Raw genomic sequence first — 19,109 nt, forward strand, 5'->3', positions numbered from 1 at the left:
TCGGCATCCTTGGCTTCTAACTCAGAGGTAAGTAAAATTGTTTGGTAGGATTTTTCAACTGTGGCGTTATTGATATTTAGGACTGGGACTTTTCTGTGAGTCCTTTTCTTACACCGTGCATTGCAGAATATGTAGCAACTTTCCTAGAACCTACCCACTGGATGGCACTAACACTTCCCCAGTTGTGATGACCAAAAATGCCTCTGCTGATGCTGCTAAGTCGCTTCAGTCGTGTCCAACTCTGTGCGATCCCATAGATGGCAGCCAACCAGGTTCCGCCGTCCCTGGGATTCTCCAGGCAAGAACACTGGAGCGGGTTGCCATTTCCTTCTCCAATGTGTGAAAGTGAAAAGTGAAGGTGAAGTCGCTCAGTCGTGCCCGACTCTTCACGACCCCATGGACTGCAGCCCACCAGGCTCCTCTGTCCACGGGATTTTCCAGGCAAGAGTACTGGAGTGGCTTGCCATTGCCTTCTCTGAAAAATGCCTCTAGTGTGGACTAAATCCCCACCACCACCTGCTGGGCACCTGTGCTGTGGAAGAAAGGCTAGAAGTTGGGTGTTTCCCTTTCCTGAACAGTTTAGTCCGAGCTCCCACTCTTTTTTGACTTAGAAAGGACTTGAAACCACTGCCGTGAGTTCAGTCATCTGAGGAAGGTTCACACTAGTTCCCAAAGAGCAGAGCTATTGATGCAAAGGATATGAGGTATTGGAGGAATGTGTCGGTCCATCCATCAATGATAACAATAACTATAATAAATAATAACTAGCTTTAAACATGGAGAAGGCAATGGCAAGCCACTCCAGTACTACTGCCTAGAAAATTCCATGGATGGAGGAGCCTGGTAGGCTGCAGTCCGTGGGGTCGCTAAGGGTCGGACACGACTGAGCGACTTCACTTTCACTTTTCACTTTCACACATTGGAGAAGGAAATGGCAACCCACTCCAGTGTTCTTGCCTGGAGAATCCCAGGGACGGGGGAGCCTGGTGGGCTGCCGTCTATGGGGTCACACAGAGTCGGACACGACTGAAGTGACTTAGCAGCAGCAGCAGCAGCTTTAAACAAGTTCCAGCCACTGCCCAAGCACTTTACTGGATTACCTCATATACTCTTCCTCAATAGCTTGAGAGGCAGACCTGTTATTACCCATTTTGCAGATGAGTAAACTAAGATAAAACACAGAGGGCATGCAGGGTATAGAGCCTGAGTGGAGAGTCTGCTCTCACACCTGGAGATCAAAGAAAACACTGAAGCATATGAAAACTTCCATGTCGTCATTGTTGTTGTTTTGTCATTAATTCAACTCCAACTCCTTGCAACTCCATGGACTATAGCCCTCCAGGCTCCTCTGTCCATGGGATTCTCCAGGCAAAAATACTGGAGGAAATAGAAGGGATTTATTTCCTCCTCCAAGGGATCTTCCCAACCCAGGGATGAAATCCACATCTCCTGCATTGGCAGGTGGATTCTTTACCACTGAGCCCAGAAGCTTCCATAGGTCTCAGTTATTACAAAGGCATTTCTATGCAGCAACTAGCTAATGGAGGACCCAAGGTGTCCATTCACACCCAAAACCTAGCACCTCAGCCTGAAACATCTTGTGAGTCACGGCAACCACTCCCTTGTGCTTCTCTTTCTCCAGCGTCCACCCCCAGAGAATAATTTTAACCCCTCCCTACCCACCTGGCCTGCAAACACAATGGCTGCTACTTACGTGTGTGTACTGATCTAGCCGGTAGACTTTCTGAGCAGCTGGAGGTGTCAGGACAAGGTGTCGAGGCTGATGGAGACTGAACCTCCCGCAGAAGGGTTCTGTCCCACTGGTGAGGTGCCCATCAGAGGTGGCACCTTCTAACCCTGGATGAAGTTCAGATAAAATAGGAAGACAGGAGTGATTATCAAACAGAGCTCCACAACATGTCTGCAGGGGATGGGCTATGGGTTCTCCATGACATTGGTCTCTCAATGCAAGCTGGGCAGGGCTCGGGGTGGCCAGCACCCTCCAGTTCGAAGGTGCCACCTATGAGAAATGCATTGTGTCTGCTCCAGAGCATTAAAAATCTATTATCATTTTCTATGTGTACCACAACAAAAAAATATCGAGAAGCAAAGAGGTAAGGTGTGTTGACTGCAACTTAGCTCACCTTACGATTTTTAAAACATATCCTCACATTTTTGGAATGTGTTAGCCTACCGTCTTCAGCTTCCCAAGTGGTAAAGACCCCATCTGCCAATGCAGAAGACATAAGAGACTCAGTTCAATAGGTTGGTCGGGAAGATCCCCTGGCACAGGAAATTGCAACCCACTCCAGTATTCTTGGCTGGAGAATCCCACAGACAGAGGAGCCTGGCGGGCTTCAGTTCATAGGGTCGCAAAGTGTCAGACACGACTGACACAACTTACTATGCACAGCACAGACTACTGTATTTTCTAATAATTCCTTTGAGATGTGATTTGAATTAAACAAGATTTGCACTACTCTGCTATGTCTCTCCTGTATGGGTTTCTCTTTCCCACCTGTCACCAGCATCCTTTGTTTCTAACTCTGCTCCCCTGACAGCATGGAAGGGAGGTCCTTTCTTTCGCTGATTCTCACACCAAGCAGCTCCCTCCCAAACATGCAGCCTCTCTCTTAAACATTGTGTCCAAATCCAGTTTCCATTGGAATGAACAGAGTCACCTTGGAGATGAAATGAAGACTGTTCCCCTTTTACATTAAAGAAAAAAGAGAAGATAAGGGTGAAAAAGAGGGTCAGAATTTGTCAAACCAGGAACCGTACCTTGTTCAAATCCCAGCCAGAGTAAGATGTTCGCTGAAAGGGGTTCCAGTTTGCATTTGACTGCAAGTAACTCCTCAATGGCTGTTTGAATCTGTTAACAAGAAAAATAACCAGGAGCTCATGCCATGGATGTAAAGACTACCTCTAGTTCCCCCACCTCTCCTTATGTGAATAAAATGCCCACCTGATGGGCTGTGGCATTTGCAGGGATTGGCTGACTAGAAATGTTGTCCCAGGTAAGGAAGAAGTTCCCTGTGCCAGACACAGTCAGCATCTAAAAAGTCAAGAGTGACAGGATTAAAGAATATGTGCTCATTGAGCCAAAAAGACAATCAAGGAACATAAGACATACTTCCCTGACTTGCTATAGACAATATACCAGGAAATATGACCTAAATGAGTCAAAAAGCTATGAAATCATGCATGTATACATTCACAGGCATGTAAACATGGGTGTGAGTGTTAGGACCTTATTTCCTCTCTGAGGAATACGCTTCCAAAAGAAGATTTACCAGGACTTTGGTACCCAAAACTAAGTCCATGAATCAGAGCATCACAACAGTAAGACTCCTTTAAAAAAAAAAAAAAAAAGTCCTCTCAACCCTACTGGATGTATGTCCAATCTCTTCAGCAGGAGAGTTATCATTACGGCTCAAGTCTCCTGGCTCCCAACCAGCCAGGACTAAATTCCTTGCAGAGTTCAGCCCCTGAACCTAACCCCATGGGACAGAAAACACAGGCAGACCTGGATTTCCGGAAGTCTCTGGGCCCAAGCTCGGATCTGATGCTTCTCCCGGAGGTATGTGCTGACCACGTCAGGATTCAGCCAGGTGTTATGGATCTGGACACCAATTCTCATCCCGCTGCTGGGGCCTCTCCCTCGGTGCTCTGCCTCCAGGTAGTACCTGGCTCCCCCAAGCAGCTCCAGTTTGGGTGTCTTCTGTTGCTGGGTCTTGTCGCTCCCATTCTGCTCCCAGGAGTCAAACCAGTCGGCAGTGCCTACCCTGATAGAGGCCATTTTCACCTGCACCCCAGTAAACACATCAGGACTGATACTGTGAAGCTTCTGGGCCTCTCTTTCTCAAACAAAAAGCATCTAGACATCTACTAACAAGGGACTTGGGGGCTGTTCTGCCTTTTCCAACAAGTTAGCCTGAACTTTCTAGGACTGTTCTATGCATGCCTCTCCAGTCATCTCTCTCTCTCTCTGTCTAGATTACCTAGCATTCAGATGAGATGGATGGGCCATGTGTAAACCTGGAAGAACCAACCTTAAAACCCTAACTTTACATGATGTTGTGGGTAAAATCATATGACGCCCTTTGAGAAACCTAAATGACTTGACCACATCAAAATCTATGATGCTTCTCCAGCCAACTAGCAAAGTAATTTCATAGAAGCATATTCATCATTTGAGAGAAAATACTGTGTTTCTTTGACAATGGCATTAAGTAATTTTGGTTGTTTGCTAAAACACTTTTTTTAATCCTTCAAAACTGGCCAGAAAATTCCTGCATAAAACTAGCTACATCCATACCCAGAATCAGTGGTAAACACAAATTCTGAGTCAGACAAATCTGGATTTGAATTCTTAATATGCTTCTTTATCACCCCAGTGGCCCTGCATTGGTCATACAAGCTTTCTAAGCCTTATTGTCCTCATCTGGAAAATGGAGATAAAGAGACTAGATGCTGTGAAGTTTAGAAACAAGGTGTATAACAGCTGTAGTATAATGACCAGCAAGCTCTGTTTCAAAAAATAAAATCATGTAGATTATATCTCAACTTTTTAAAATTTCTAATTTTAAAAAACCCATACACACACATGCACACACCAAAAAAAAAAAAAAAATTAAAGTCTCCGGTTGCTTCACAGCATGTTACAACTATCAATAGAACATAAAAGCCTTCATTTTGACTTACTGCTTTTTTTGGTGTTTTTTTTTTTTTTTTTTTCCACGAGTGAGGGACTAGGGACAAGAAGAAGGAAAACAAGAAAGTGGTGAATACCTTGGTCCACAGGTCCCCCAACCAACTGAAATACAGAGAAGCCTGGTTGTCAGCCTGGATCCAGAAAGTGTAATTATTTGTCTCTGGGGCCACAAAGAACCCACTGAGCCGTGCTCTGGAAAGGAGAGGAACACAGAGAAAGAAGTGAGGGCAACCAAGCCCAGTATCACTGACCCAACAACGGTGCCCTTGGATTTTGTTTGTCTTTATGTTAATGAGGAGGAAACACTTGACTCTTATGCCTGTGACTGACCAGAGCCCTCTGGATACATCTCCTCCCGTGATGCCTGCCTGGCTCAGTATCTCAGCCCATCACTTTGAACTGGCACGACTCCCCAGGCAGTTTGCATCATCTTTGGGAAAGTTGTAGCCACAGCATAGGGTCACCTGGGGGCTTAGCTGAGATCACTTACCAAACATGGCCAGTACAGGGTCTGGCACATGGTAAGCATTCAATCAATAGTAAATATCATTCTCATTATTAGAAACAGAGATCTTCAATCAGAGTTTTCTCTGATTTGATATAGATATGAAGAATACAGAGAATATTTTCTGAGAATAGTTTTGAAAATAACTAAAGTTCCATCATTATCATATTAATAAATATTCCAATTTTTTGTTTAATTTTACAGAAACAAATGCCAGAAAGAATAGAGAGTTGCTATCTGGTTTGTGGCTCATTGAAATGGCAGAGAGAAACCTACAGGTCATACCAAGTAATCAAAATATTCTTTTATCTATTGGGATGGGACCCTCCTTGACACCGCCACACACTCTGAATATAGCTGAAAGATTTTCTTTGGAATATTATTTATGGTCCTCAGAAACTATGACAAAGATGCAGTACTAGGTGCCACCAAAAACACACACACACACTATTTATTGCCACTTTAAAACCATATATACTGGTGGTTAGATATCTAATTAGTAAGACTTTCAAGACAATAGAAACTTAACTCTGTTCAGATTTCCGTCCCTACTTGGTTCCTTCAATGTCTGAAATTCAATGAACAGAGAACAAAGCCTTCCTTTTCACAACTGAATTAACCTTTAAAATGGCCAAGAGACTTCCTTAGTGGTCTAGTGGTTAAGACTCTGCATTTCCACTGCAGGGGACATGGGTTCAATCCCTGGTTGAGGAACTAAGATCCCACATGCTATGCAGCACAGCCAAAAGAAATTAGTAGAATAGTCAAATCCTTGAAAGAGGTTACGGATTGACTAGAATTCACCCGCCTGCAAATGCAGGAGACATAAGAGACACAGGTTCGATCTCTGGGTGAGAAAGATCCCCTGGAGGGGGACAAGGCAACCCACTCCAATATTCTTGCCTGGAGAATCCCATGGACAGAAGAGCCTGACAGGCTACAGTTCATAGTGTCACAAAGAGCTGGACATGACTGAAGTGACTTAGCACAGAACTCAGACACAGGAGTCATAACCAACCTCTCTGAGAAGAGTTTCAAAAAAAGAAGAGATCCATCATACCTAAAGGACATAGACACCTATATACAAGCTTAGCGCACACTGTGTCTCCACAGTTCTCTTATTTTCTATATTTTTAAGCCCACATTAAAATAATGAGAAATTCTGGCCACAACCTTGAAGGGATTAAAAAGACAAATTAAACTAAACAGGTAAACTTTACCACACTGCAGTCAGTACTGTAGAAAACAATGTCTCCCGAGCCCACAGGAGCTTACCCCTGGTCTACACCAGCCATCTGGTTGACCTACAGCACTGGATAATTGTTCCCACAGAGCTGTTGTCTGTCTAGCCTCTGCTCCCTCATATGCCTGAAGGGCAACTGTTTGAGTCTTTCTCTAGCATCATCCAGACATTGGTTTTATCTCTTAACCACATTCCTACAGGAAGTTTTGCCCTGCTCTTTACCAAGCTTCCTGCTCTACCCAGCTAAATGTTCTGATAAATAGTCCTCCCCAAAGCAGATACAAACTAAGCTGTACAACATATGTATTTTACTTATTGATCAAAATTTAGCATGTACCCATAAAGGGCCTGTGGTCCATGAACATAACCAATCTGGCTGAGAAGAGTGATCAAAATTTGTGACTGCTGAGTTAGTAGATATTTTACATTTTCTCCCAGAAATCTCATTGCTTACTCATCTGTCTCCTAGCCTCACCCAGGCCAGTAGAGACACTTGTGATCTGGACATCCACTTTTCCTACAAACATACCTGAAAGGTTGTCCTTCCTTTGACCAAAATCCAGATGGAGAACTGGCATTAGGGACGATCTGCCAACTGTACCCAGGGGTGGCTTCAGTCAGGTCCAAATCCTCAGAAGCATCTCCAACTTCAAAGAGAAGCCCTCGATTGCCTGTAAGACATGTACGCCTCATAAACATCAGAGGGGGTTTCTCCCCCAAGCGGGGGAACTTCTTGACTACAGATTCAGGATGAAGATGATACAGGAACTATTTAGAAGGTGAGTCAACTGAAACCCAGATGGAGTAATCATGTGAGACATTATAAAGACTATACATAGAGCTGATTCACTTTGGTGTACAGCAGAAACTTACACAACACTGTAAAGCAACATTACCCTAATAAATAAAAGTGAAAGAGTACCCCTCCAAAATAAAATAAAGATAATACAAATGTTCTAGAAAGTGGAAACTACTGCTAGGTGTAAGAATTCAGCCTCTGAGAAAGAGACATCTGACAAGGAGCAGTAAGGGGGCATATTATCAGAGGACCATAAAAAACAAAGGAGCTCTTTTTAATGGGAGTGTCCAGATAAGAGAAAAATGTGAAAAAGCAAACAAAGTCTTGTGAAGCCAGGAGTGCACTTCAGTATCTTTTAATGTCATGAGAACTCTATTCCCTAAACCCCCTTTGTCCCAGAAAATTGTCAATCCTCACATTTTTCATGAGTCCTGACCTCAGTTTGTGAACATGCAGCAAATCATGTGACAGGCTGCCATTACCTAACATTCTAAATGTCATCTATTTATTTGTGTTTTATACTTAAAAAAAAAAAAACCCTGAGACCAAAGGCATATATGTGATCAATCAGTTCAGTTCGGTTGCTCAGTCATGTCCAACTCTTTGCGACCCCATGGACTGCAGCACACCAGGCTTCCCAGTCCATCACCAACTCCCAGAGCTTGCTCAAATTCATGTCCATTGAGTTGGTGATGCCATCCAACCATCTCATCCTCTGTCATCCTCTTCTCTTCCTGCCTTCAATCTTTCCCAGCATCAGTGTCTTTTCCAGTGAGTCAGTTCTTAACATCAGGTGGCCAAAGTACTGAAGCTTCAGCTTCAGCATCAGTCCTTCCAATGAATATTCAGGACTGACTTCCTTTAGGATTGACTGGTTTGATCTCCTTGCTGTCCAAGGAGAGTCTTCTCCTTCTCAAGAGTCTTCTCCAACACCACAGTTCAAAAGCATAAATTCTTTGGCACTCGGCTTTCTTAATAGTCTAACTCTCACATTCATACATGACTACTGGAAAAACCATCAGCTCAGTTCAGTCGCTCAGTCGTGTCCGACTCTTTGTGACCCCATGAATCACAGCACACCAGGCCTCCCTGTCCATCACCAACTCCCGGAGTTCACTCAAACTCATGTCCATCGAGTCGGTGATGCCATCCAGCCATCTCATTCTCTGTCGTCCCCATCTCCTCCCACCCCCAATCCCTCCCAGCATCAGAGTCTTTTCCAGTGAGTCAACTCGTCGCATGAGGTGGCCAAAGTATTGCAGTTTCAGCTTTAGCATCAGTCCCTCTGATGAACACCCAGGATCTCCTTTAGAATGGACTGGTTGGATCTCCTTGCAGTCCAAGGGACTCTCAAGCGTCTTCTCTAGCACCACGGTTCAAAAGGATCAATTCTTCGGCGATCAGCTTTCTTTACAGTCCAACTCTCACATCCATACATGACCACAGGAAAAACCATAGCCTTGACTAGATGGACCTTTGTTGGCAAAGTAATGTCTCTACTTTTTAATACGCTATCTAGGTTTTGACTAGACAGACCTTTCTCAGCAAAGTAATGTCTCTGCTGTTTAATATACTGCATTGTGTGATCAACTGCTTCACATCTTCATTTTCTCCTGCATCAAAATGGGGTCAATAGTAAACAGAGAAACTTCTCTAAAGACTAAGGAAGCTGAGTTACGTGGAAATTATATCTCAATAAAGCTGTGGGAAGAAGTAAAGTCAGTTTGACAACTAGGGAGGGAAAAAGACTAAGGGAGTTTAAAATATATACACAAAAAGCCTGAAATATGAGTACTCAGTAAAGGATAGCTAGGGCTGTAATTATTATTTTAAATTCCTGTTGTTATTCCCTGTTAAATCTTAAGAAGGGTAAACATATAAGGAATAAGCAGAAAAATAACAGCATATTTTAATGTACTATTTGAGGTTTCTCGGGCTCAGCAGTATTGATATTTGGGGCTGAATAACCGTCTAGTCAAGGCTATGGTTTTTCCCATGGTCATATATAGATGTGAGAGTTGGACTGTGAAGAAAGCTGCTCGCTGAAGAATTGAACTGTGGTGCTGCACAAGACTCTTGAGAGTCCCTTGGATTGCAAGGAGATCCAACCAGTTCATTCTAAAGGAGATCAATCCTGGGTGTTCACTGGAGGGACTGATGCTATGGCTGAAACTGCAATACTTTGGCCACCTCATGCGACGAGTTGACTCACTGGAAAAGACTCTGATGCTGGGAAAGGTTGGGGGTGGGAGGAGAAGGGGACGACAGAGAATGAGATGGCTGGATGGCATCACCGACTCGATGGACATGAGTTTGGGTGAACTCCGGGAGTTGGTGATGGACAGGCCTGGCGTGCTGTGATTCATGGGGTCACGGAGAGTCAGACACGACTGAGCGACTGAACTGAACTGAACTGACTGAACTCCGTTGTGGGGCTTCCCTGGTGCTGCCTGCAATGCGTTTTAAGGGTTGCACGGAGCACTGAAGGATGTTTAGCAGCACTTCCAGCCTCTACCCACTAGAGGTCAGTAGCACCACCATCCCAGTTGTAAGAACCGAACACTGCCAAGTGCCCCACGCCTGCTACTGAGAACAGCTGCACAACAGGATCATTTGTCGTGTTACCCAATGCATGAATTATTATTCATTATTACCCAACACAGGGCTGTGTGCCCGACACACACTGAGGCCAAACAATACCAAAACATCGGAGCCTGGAGCAGAGAAAGGTTTACTGCAGAGCCATGCAAGAAGAAGAGTGGCTCATGACTTTAAAAAATACCCAAGCTCCCTTAAAGCTTTTCGGCAAAGTCCTTTTATAGGGAAGGTGAGGGAGGGGCGTTATTAGTTGTTGCAAACTTCTAAGTGTCAGATCTTTTGTTCTTGAGGTCAGGCCACAACGTTCCAACCTCCATCACAACAAACGTTATTCTCTGTTCTGACAAGAAAGGGCAAAGTCCCAAGAAGGCTCAGCCTTCACCCTCTGAGATCCAGGTCCTAGTTAAGAGGAGGGGTGTCCCTGCAGGTGCCGGCTAACCTGCCCAGGGAACGTACGGCCAGCACTCGAGTCCTCCTGCCAGTGCCCAGCTCTCAGCTGGCGGTGCCCTCAGGTGTCCAGACCTTACCCAGGCATCATCACAGAGGAATCCAGCTGCCCCTCAGGATCCTCAGGCCGCCCAAATTGGGGCTGCATCCCATGAACTGCAACCCATGGAGAGAGGCAGAGATGAGGGGAGAGGTCGCCCCTGACTCAAGACCTATGCCGGTCAGTGGGCGGCTGGGGTGAGGGCTTGGGCGCTCTGCAGGACACAGCCCTCATCCTGTCCCTGAGACCCCCAGCTCACCTGCCAGCCTGAGACCAGACAGCCTGGAGGGCCCCTGGAGGGCCCTGGGGAGGAGACTGTGATCTGCCTGTCAGGGCACTGTCACCGGGACAACCACAGAGGACCACCGCAAGACCGACCGTTAGCGGTGCCGGACCTCTAACTGCTAGTTGGACTGTGAAGAAAGCTGAGAGCCGAAGAATTGATGCTTCTGAACTGTGGTGCTGGAGAAGACGCTTGAGAGTCCCTTGGACTGCAAGGAGATCCAACCAGTCCATTCTAAGGGAGATCAGTCCTGGGTTTCATTGCAAGTTCAGTTCAGTCGCTCAGTCGTGTCCGACTCTCCGCGACCCCATGAATCACAGCACGCCAGGCCTCCCTGTCCATCACCAACTCCCGGAGTTCACTCAAACTCATGTCCATCGAGTCGGTGATGCCATCCAGCCATCTCATTCTCTGTCGTCCCCATCTCCTCCCACCTCCAATCCCTCCCAGCATCAGACTCTTCCAGTGAGTCAACTCGTCGCATGAGGAGGCCAAAGTATTGCAGTTTCAGCTTTAGCATCAGTTCTTCCAATGAACACCCAGGATTGATCTCCTTTAGAATGGACTGGTTGGATCTCCTTGCAGTCCAAGGGACTCTCAAGAGTCTTTTCCAGCACCACAGTTCAAAAGCATCAATTCTTCGGTGATCAGCTTTCTTCACAGTCCAACTCTCACATCCATACATGACCACAGGAAAAGCCATAGCCTTAGGACTGATGCTAAAGCTGAAATTCCAATACTTTGGCCACCTCATGAGACGAGTTGACTCACTGGAAAAGACTCTGATGCTGGGAAGGATTGGGGGTGGGAGGAGAAGGGGACGACAGAGAATGAGATGGCTGGATGGCATCACCGACTCGATGGACATGAGTTTGAGTGAACTCCGAGAATTGGTGATGGACAGGGAGGCCTGGCGTGCTGTGATTCATGGTGTCGCAGAGTCGGACACAACTGAGCGACTGAACTGAACTGAACGGTCTCCCACTAAGGGTCTTGCGATAACTTGTACTAACGGCTTCACACTAACGGTCACTAGCTAACGGTCAAGTCTGGCGCTAACGATCGAATGTTAACAGCCTGTCCACCCCGCCCCTATTACTAGAAATTCCAAAAGCATTGTATAAAGGACATTTTCAACCATCCAGAACTGCCGCATTATGTTTTCTATATACACTTTTAAACTCTTTTAATCTTATTTTAGAGCAACATTCTTCAAACTTGCCTGCTAAATGTAACAAGGAAGCCTAGAAATGCAATAAAAATAACTTCTTCAAGTTAAAAAAATCAGCAGCATTCAGGAAATTCCCCTACCACGACCCTGGTAGCTTCCAGCAAGAACTGCTGTGAGAGGAATAGGACTCTATTCCCTGAATCCAGACTCACATTTTCTCCATCACTTGCTTCATACAGTCGTTTATTCCCTTGGATTAGAGCTTTCCCTGAGTAAAGACCTCAGATCAGGGACCTGGAGAATGCCCAGTCTAAGCTTTGAATGCGTTTTTACACCCTAATGGCCTTTCTTTAGAAAGTTTTCCCCCTCGATGAGACTCAGGAGATGAACTCCCCTGCCTGTGGTTTAACTGTGAAGTCAGCCCTTGTGGGGCATGTAGGACTCCAGACGCCAACTACCCTTCATCCCTGACTACACCTGAGATCCTGTTCTAACGCTTCCCAGGAAAGTGCTTCCCTGGTGCACTTGCAACTTGTAGCCATGGGGTAGGAGGTTTAAACACAGAAGGTGGACTTCCCTGGTGGTCCAGTGGTTAAGAATCCATCTTGCAATTCAGGGTACATGGGTTCGATCCTTGGTCTGAGAAGATCCCACATGCCGTGAGGTAACTAAGCCAGTGTGCCACAACTACTGAAGCCCATGCATCTGGAGCCTGTGCTTCATAACAAGTGAAGCCGCTACAGCGAGAAGCCCGTGCACCACAATGAAGAGTAGCCCCCGCTTGCCAAAACTAGAGAAAGCCCATATGCAGCAACGAAGATCCAGCCGAAAATAAATAAATAGTAAAAAAGGACAAGTGGAACCTACCCCCCTGCCCCCTCTGTTTCTGGTGACCCCATCACAATACATCTCTACTTTTCAGAGTAATAGACAGCTGCCCAAAAGGGCAAAGAAACAACATTTAAATGCACCCCATTACACCCCACTCTCTGCCTCATCTAACCGTCCTATGAGCATAGAAGAAGCAGTCTGTTACTCTGTCTTCTTAGAGCGTGAACTGGAGTGCAACTGACCCAGAGCATGGAGGAGGCAGCTCAGGCTTTTCCACCAATCACTATGGCAACGTCTTGATGGCAGTTACACTTCCCGGATCATGGTTTCCACTGAACCCCACTGGCCACTCAGTCGCCTGGGGCTAGGAGTGCCGGGTGTTGCCAAGCATCTGAGTAAAGCTAAGAATACCTCTGAAAGTAAAGCTCTGCTCCATGATGCAGGGCTCACTGAGCAGCCAATCAAACAGCTGAGACCAGATTCAAACACCTTCCTTTCCACTTCCTGCCCTTTGTGGTTAAAAAATGCCGCCGTGGCGACTTCCTTACCTGCCTGAGGAGCAGAGAACCTGGCACCTTTACCCGGGGCCCTGGTGGTACATTCAATCCTCCTGGGAGACACATGTCTAATATCACACGGAATGCCTGAGGGGAAATTTAAATTAGATACAGATGTCAGTAGCGATATCTATAGAGATACAGATGTGGCCAGAGGACCACACTAAAGTTGACAGGCTCCTGTTGCAAGGCAAAAGGCCAGAAGTGGAGAGTAGAGAGAAAGTTGTGGGAGGAGACAAAAAAGAAGGCAGAGCAGTGGAACACAGGCCACTTAGAATAATCAGGAAGAAAGCAGTGCCCAGCCATGCCGTTCCCTGGAGATGACCAAGCTAGGGAAGGAAACTGTGACAGGAGAGTGTGAAAATATCGTCCAGTAACCTTGGTATCACCAGCTAGAAGAGCATCCCATCTGGCAGAACAAAGGGTTCTAGGTAGGTTCCACTAAAGCATTGGCCAAGGGGGCATTCCAGAAGAATCTGTGTAGCAAAAGTCCACCCACTCCTGCTTATTCCTACAAACAGGGCTAAGGAGGAGGGAGTGAGGTTGCCTTTTAGAAGGAATGAAAAGTGAAAAAAGGTGAAAATGTTAGTTACTCAGTCGTGTCCCACTCTTTGGGACCCCATGACCTGTAGCCCACCAGGCTCCTCTATCCATGGAATTCTTCATGGAAGAATACTGGAGTGGGTAACCATTCCCTTCTCCAAGGGATCTTCCCAACTCAGGGATTGAGCTCTGGTCTCCTGCAACGCAGACAGACTCTTTATCATCTGAGCCGCCAGGGAAGCCCTTAAAAGAAATACTTTTGTGAAGAGGAGCTGTGCTTTTGCTTCTCTTCCCTCCCCAGATGGGGACACCAAAGGGACTTGCTCTGATTTGTGAGTGTATCTACAGCAGGACATTCTATTTCTGTTACATGTTTGCAGAGCTGCAGGGCCACAATCCCCTCCTATTCCCAGTCTCAACCAAACACAGGACAAAGACTGTGGAACAGGGTCCCGGGAGGAGTCAGAAGAGGCAAAGATTGCTTCCCTTCCACCCTCTCCAGGCCAAAAGAGATATATAATATCCCACAGCATTCAAGTCTATGAACTCTTTTCAGTCATTTCAATTTACCTGCAATAGTAACCTGGGCAGGGTTGTCAAAGAAATCTCCTGTAATTGTGATGTCTGTTCTTCCCCCAAGGCTCCCGGTTTCTGGAAACACAGACAGTATTTCTGCAAGAGGAAAAGAAAAGTAAGCTTCCAAATATAATCCAGGATGTGACCCAAATAATAATATAATCATGTTGCTGCTGTTAAGTCGCTAAGTCCTGTCTGACTCTTTGTGACCCCATGGACTGTAGCCCACTAGGTTCCTCTGTCCATGGGATTTTCCAGGCAAGAATACTGGAGTGGGTTGCCATGTCCTTCTCCAGGGGATCTCCCCAACCCAGGGATCAAACCCACATCTCTTGTGTCTCCTGCACTGCAGGCAGATTCTTTACTGTCTGAGCCACTATACAGGATCAATATTTGAAAAGAGTGGGAACTGTAGCTTTTCCCATGCAGTTTCCCCGTGGTTGCTCATGCTATCACCAAAAATCCCTGCGTACCATGAGGCTTTCTTAGGAAATCTGTCTACTCACTTCAAGGACCCTATTTATACATCAGGGTTATACTTTATAGAGGCCTCAACTCTGCATGCATTGGTCAAGGTCTCAACTTACACATGTGAGTCTGTGATTTGCTCTAAGCAAAAGAATGAGTTACACTGTCATATGCCACAAGTCCCCAGGAATTTAACTTTTTCTGATCTTTACCCCTCCTATGATCAAACTTTGAGAGTTCTAAGTTTCATCCCCTCAAAGGGAAGAAGTAGTCATGTTCTCTGATTAACTGAAGGTACAAAGAGGCTAATTATGAGTGTTACCACTCTGAAGAATTGATGCTTTTGAACTACGGTGCTGGAAAAGACACTTGAGAGTCCCTTGGACTGCAAGGAGATCCAACCAGTCCATTCTAAAGGAGATCAATCCTGGGTGATCCTTGGAAGGACTGATGCTAAAGCTGAAACTCCAATACTTTGGCCACCTCATGCGACGAGTTGACTTACTGGAAAAGACTCTGATGCTGGGAAGGATTGGGGGCGGGAGGAGACGGGGACGACAGAGAATGAGATAGCAGGATGGCATCACCGACTCGATGGACATGAGTTTGAGTGAACTCCGGGAGTTGGTGATGAACAGGGAGGCCTGGCGTGCTGTGATTCATGGGGTCACAAAGAGTCAGACACGACTGAGCGACTGAACTGAACTAAACTGAACCACTCCAAAACAAAAGCCAGGGTCAAAATTCAGCTTTGATGGAGGTAGGCCACCTAGAGAGTGAATGGCATCGACCCCTCGACTTAGGAAATCTCTTACACTTTTGGCAAAGGTAGATTTCTGCTGCCTCTGGGATCTGAATCAGCCTCGCAACTTTTCAGTGGTTTTGAGATTGTACTCAACTTGAGAAGCTAGCACTCATTTTCAGTAGTCAGCTTTCTATCCTTGGACTGAGTTCACAATTTCGTGCAAGTTTCCAGTTTTTCAGATTTTGCTTTTTTTGTATACTCATCAGATAGCAACACAAACTTAGCATCTGTATCAGCAAATCATAAACCCTTGAATGAATACTCAGAGGTGAGATGTTAAAGTAACTACAAAGATGAGCTTTTAGATTTTTCAGCGCCATCTCTTTTCTGTCATTCTTTTAGCACATACAATAAGGATGATTCCCCTTTCTTTTACTCGGTCTATATCCCTAGATTTTGTAAAAAAATCCATGACCAAGACTCTTTTAATACTTTAATTTTACTTTAAATGTAATTTTTAACAATAAATCAATAAATATTAAATTTAATATTCAAAAATTTAATATAGTAACTAACGTCAACAACTCAACAAGCAACCTATTCTCACACAAAACCAGAGGGCCATCAATGACTGCAGGGAAAGCTTCAGGTGTTAATGATCATAGAGAAATGGCCAGAAGGAAGGCACAGAGAGTCCAAGGCCCAGGGTGGTGTGAGGGAAGGTGTGAGAAATACACAGTGAAGGTAGATGGTACCTGAGTACGTCTGGTACAGAAAAAGGTCTTGCTTAGCACTGACCAGCCATGCATCCTTGTGTATCACTGACCTACAAAAAAAACCCACAAAATTGTGTTTTGGATGAAAATTGCATCTGGGATTTCATTTTTCAGATTGACTGCTTGAAAGAAGATCACTAACTTTTAGTGATCTTTAAAACTGTTCAGATACCGGCTCCTTTTGATGACTAGAGAATACCAATGGGGTAAAGTTTATTTTCTGATCTAGAAAATTACATGGGAATAATAGTACCTACTTTACAGAGTGTGACTAGCATTAAACGGAATAATGAATGTGAAAGGGCTTGGTGTGGAATTGGCCCGTGGGAGGTATTCAGTAGATACTAGCTTTATTCCTTCCTAAAAAAAGAGACAGAGACACAAGGAGCAAATCTCCCTATGTTGACCTAAGTAGCTGTAGGTCATGTGTTATTATCTTCACAATGAAGTTAATATCAGTTAGGCAATGCCCTTTTCAGGAAACACTGAAAAGTACATAGTGTCAGAACATGAGGTAAGGCAAGCAGAAATCCAGACTCCACGTTTCTCTCTCCAGAGTTCTATAAAATCTGGACCCTTTCCATCATAAAGAAGTCCTTTCCTGGAATAACACAAAGCACTTTATGGAACTCTGTACTGTTTTAAAATTCCAGTATTATGAGATTACTTAAGAAGTAATTCCCCAAATTCTGTATCTTTATCACATTGAAACATTTACATCACTTCAAGATGAGGACACAGGGCACGATTATATTCACTCAAGTGAAAAAAAAGAATCAAGTAGGTACGTGGAGTTTTATTACACTACTGTTTGTATACATTTGAAATTTTCCATTATAAAAGGTTAAAGAAAACTAAGCAAGACAAGAGAGTAGATAAAATAAGATAAAAATAAATTTGCTTCCTCCCAGTTACTTACTTTCCTTTGTTAAATACTGAGAAACTAACATTCTGGGAGCCTGTAACAAACAGAAACAAGCATTAATACAGGAACCTGCATGAACTACACGGGCCAGGACATTGCTATCATAAAGCCAAGAAGTCCAAGGATCACCAAGGTACCACCCACACCTCAACTTCTCTAACAGTGCTCGAAATAAACACGTTCCAGACTCACACCATCAGCAGTGGCAACATCTAATAATAAAACAATAAATGTAATAGCAATAGAGCAGCTAAGAACTGGCTTAGAGTTAGACCAAGAATGATAAATCCTGCTCCACTGGTTACGAGCTTCAACTTTCTCACCTATAAAGCAAGAACAATCCCACTAGCCTCACAGGTGCATGTGTGAGGATTAATTTAGTTTATATTTAAACTGCTTCTGATAGCGTCTCTCAGAGAATTCTCAACAAATGGTAAATATTTTTGTCATCCTCAGGAGAACCAATTCTTGAAATAGTTTTTTTCCGGACACAGAGACAAAGATGGATAAGACTTTAAAATTCTGTTATTTTTCAAACAGACCAATGTAGCTGCCTTCCACGTGACACTGCAGAGTCCCAAGACCATGGTCTTCCTCAATAGGATAACTAGGGAAAGAACAGGAAAAGGTAAGAGATAAGAATTACCTGGCAATTCACTTTGGAAGCTTTGGTTCTTTAGCCAGGAAAGTTATAAAGTAAAATAAAATAAAATTCTAACTAGAGTTATCATCAATCATACACTACCAGTCACACACATAGTGTGAGAGACAAAATTTAATGTACTCCTGACCTCCATTGGGTTCTTTCTTTCCAAAGTCTGTTTTATGACAAGGACAGCAAGATCATTATCACCCTCCCCCCAGAAAATTCTATTAGCAAGTATGAACCTGAAACAGGAAAATTCTGAGCAAACAAGTGAAAGATACCAGGAAGAAATCACATTATACAATTTGCCTCTTCTAAACACTAGTCCCAGAAAGCTAAGGCATAGGGTACAGAAGATTAACCACTCAGTCCCGAGTGATTTGAAAAAGTCAGCAAAATGTTGATTATCTGAAAAGTAAGCACATAGATACTCATTTTCTAAATTTTCCTGGTAATAAATAAACAATTGAAACTTTAGTGCTTTTTTCCTCTGGCTAGTCTATACAGTGCAGTGGGTGAGAGGATGAGCTCTGGATATAGTACAGTGGTTAACAGGATGAACTCCGGAGGCTAGTGAGTGGACCCGGGTTCAAATCCCAGCTCTGCCACTTGCTCTTAGTGAGACTCTGGGCAATTACTTAACCTCTCTGTGCCTCAGCTCCCAAATCTGTAAAGTGAGACTAAGAGCTGTAAGTAGTTACAAGGTTATTGGCTGCCTTCAGTGTGAAAGTGTTCATGCAGTAAGCACTTATTATTAGCTACCCGTCTTTTCAAGAAAGCTTTCTGAACCCACTTCAAGTTGCATTGTGAATTGATGACTGTGCCCTTTCTAGGAAGTCTAAAGATAAGGCAGTCAATAAGCATGGGTGCTTTAAATTAAACATAGATATTTGTGTGTGTGCTATGCCCACGTGGGAGAACCTAAAAACAAATGTTGGCAAGAAAGATACTCACCGGGATCCCATCTGTCTGTTTACAAGAGAGCAAGGAGTGAGCCATTTGTCTCCCTGAGCTTCCAAAATCAGTGGACTGGAAACAAAAGGTGAACAACAGACAGAAGTCAAGAGGGCGTGCTCTCCGCAAACATTTCTGGACAAACTCAGAGGAAACACTACTGTGAACATTCATCTCTTAACCTATGGGGCATTAGTGCAAGTGGCTGGGGACTGTCCCCTGAGGAGATGCTAAATCAGACCCTCAACCCTAGGACAGGGGGCATAACACTCATCTGTGGCCCATACT

General features: G+C 44.6%; 1 protein-coding gene across 3 annotated transcripts in view; it reads right to left on the reverse strand.

Annotated features, from left to right (window-relative positions):
- The window catches only part of PKHD1 (PKHD1 ciliary IPT domain containing fibrocystin/polyductin), a 448,361-nt gene that overhangs the window by 412,056 nt on the left and 17,196 nt on the right, over nucleotides 1–19,109 (reverse strand). For all 3 annotated transcript variants that reach the window (XM_088831516.1, XM_055406831.2, XM_088831515.1), the window contains exons 7-18: nucleotides 18,822–18,896; nucleotides 17,764–17,828; nucleotides 17,216–17,255; nucleotides 16,276–16,346; nucleotides 14,302–14,403; nucleotides 13,180–13,275; nucleotides 6,992–7,133; nucleotides 4,792–4,906; nucleotides 3,527–3,805; nucleotides 2,966–3,055; nucleotides 2,782–2,872; nucleotides 1,715–1,857 (exon numbers count right to left, since the gene is read on the reverse strand). In XM_088831516.1, coding sequence (XP_088687642.1) covers nucleotides 1,715–1,857; nucleotides 2,782–2,872; nucleotides 2,966–3,055; nucleotides 3,527–3,805; nucleotides 4,792–4,906; nucleotides 6,992–7,133; nucleotides 13,180–13,275; nucleotides 14,302–14,403; nucleotides 16,276–16,346; nucleotides 17,216–17,255; nucleotides 17,764–17,828; nucleotides 18,822–18,896 — 1,309 coding nt within the window. The remainder of the gene's footprint in view (nucleotides 1–1,714; nucleotides 1,858–2,781; nucleotides 2,873–2,965; nucleotides 3,056–3,526; nucleotides 3,806–4,791; nucleotides 4,907–6,991; nucleotides 7,134–13,179; nucleotides 13,276–14,301; nucleotides 14,404–16,275; nucleotides 16,347–17,215; nucleotides 17,256–17,763; nucleotides 17,829–18,821; nucleotides 18,897–19,109) is intronic.

The sequence above is a fragment of the Moschus berezovskii genome, chromosome 23, assembly GCF_049115385.1.
Source record: "Moschus berezovskii isolate FMDL1 chromosome 23, NW_MosBer_1.0, whole genome shotgun sequence".
Taxonomy (NCBI): domain Eukaryota; kingdom Metazoa; phylum Chordata; class Mammalia; order Artiodactyla; family Moschidae; genus Moschus; species Moschus berezovskii.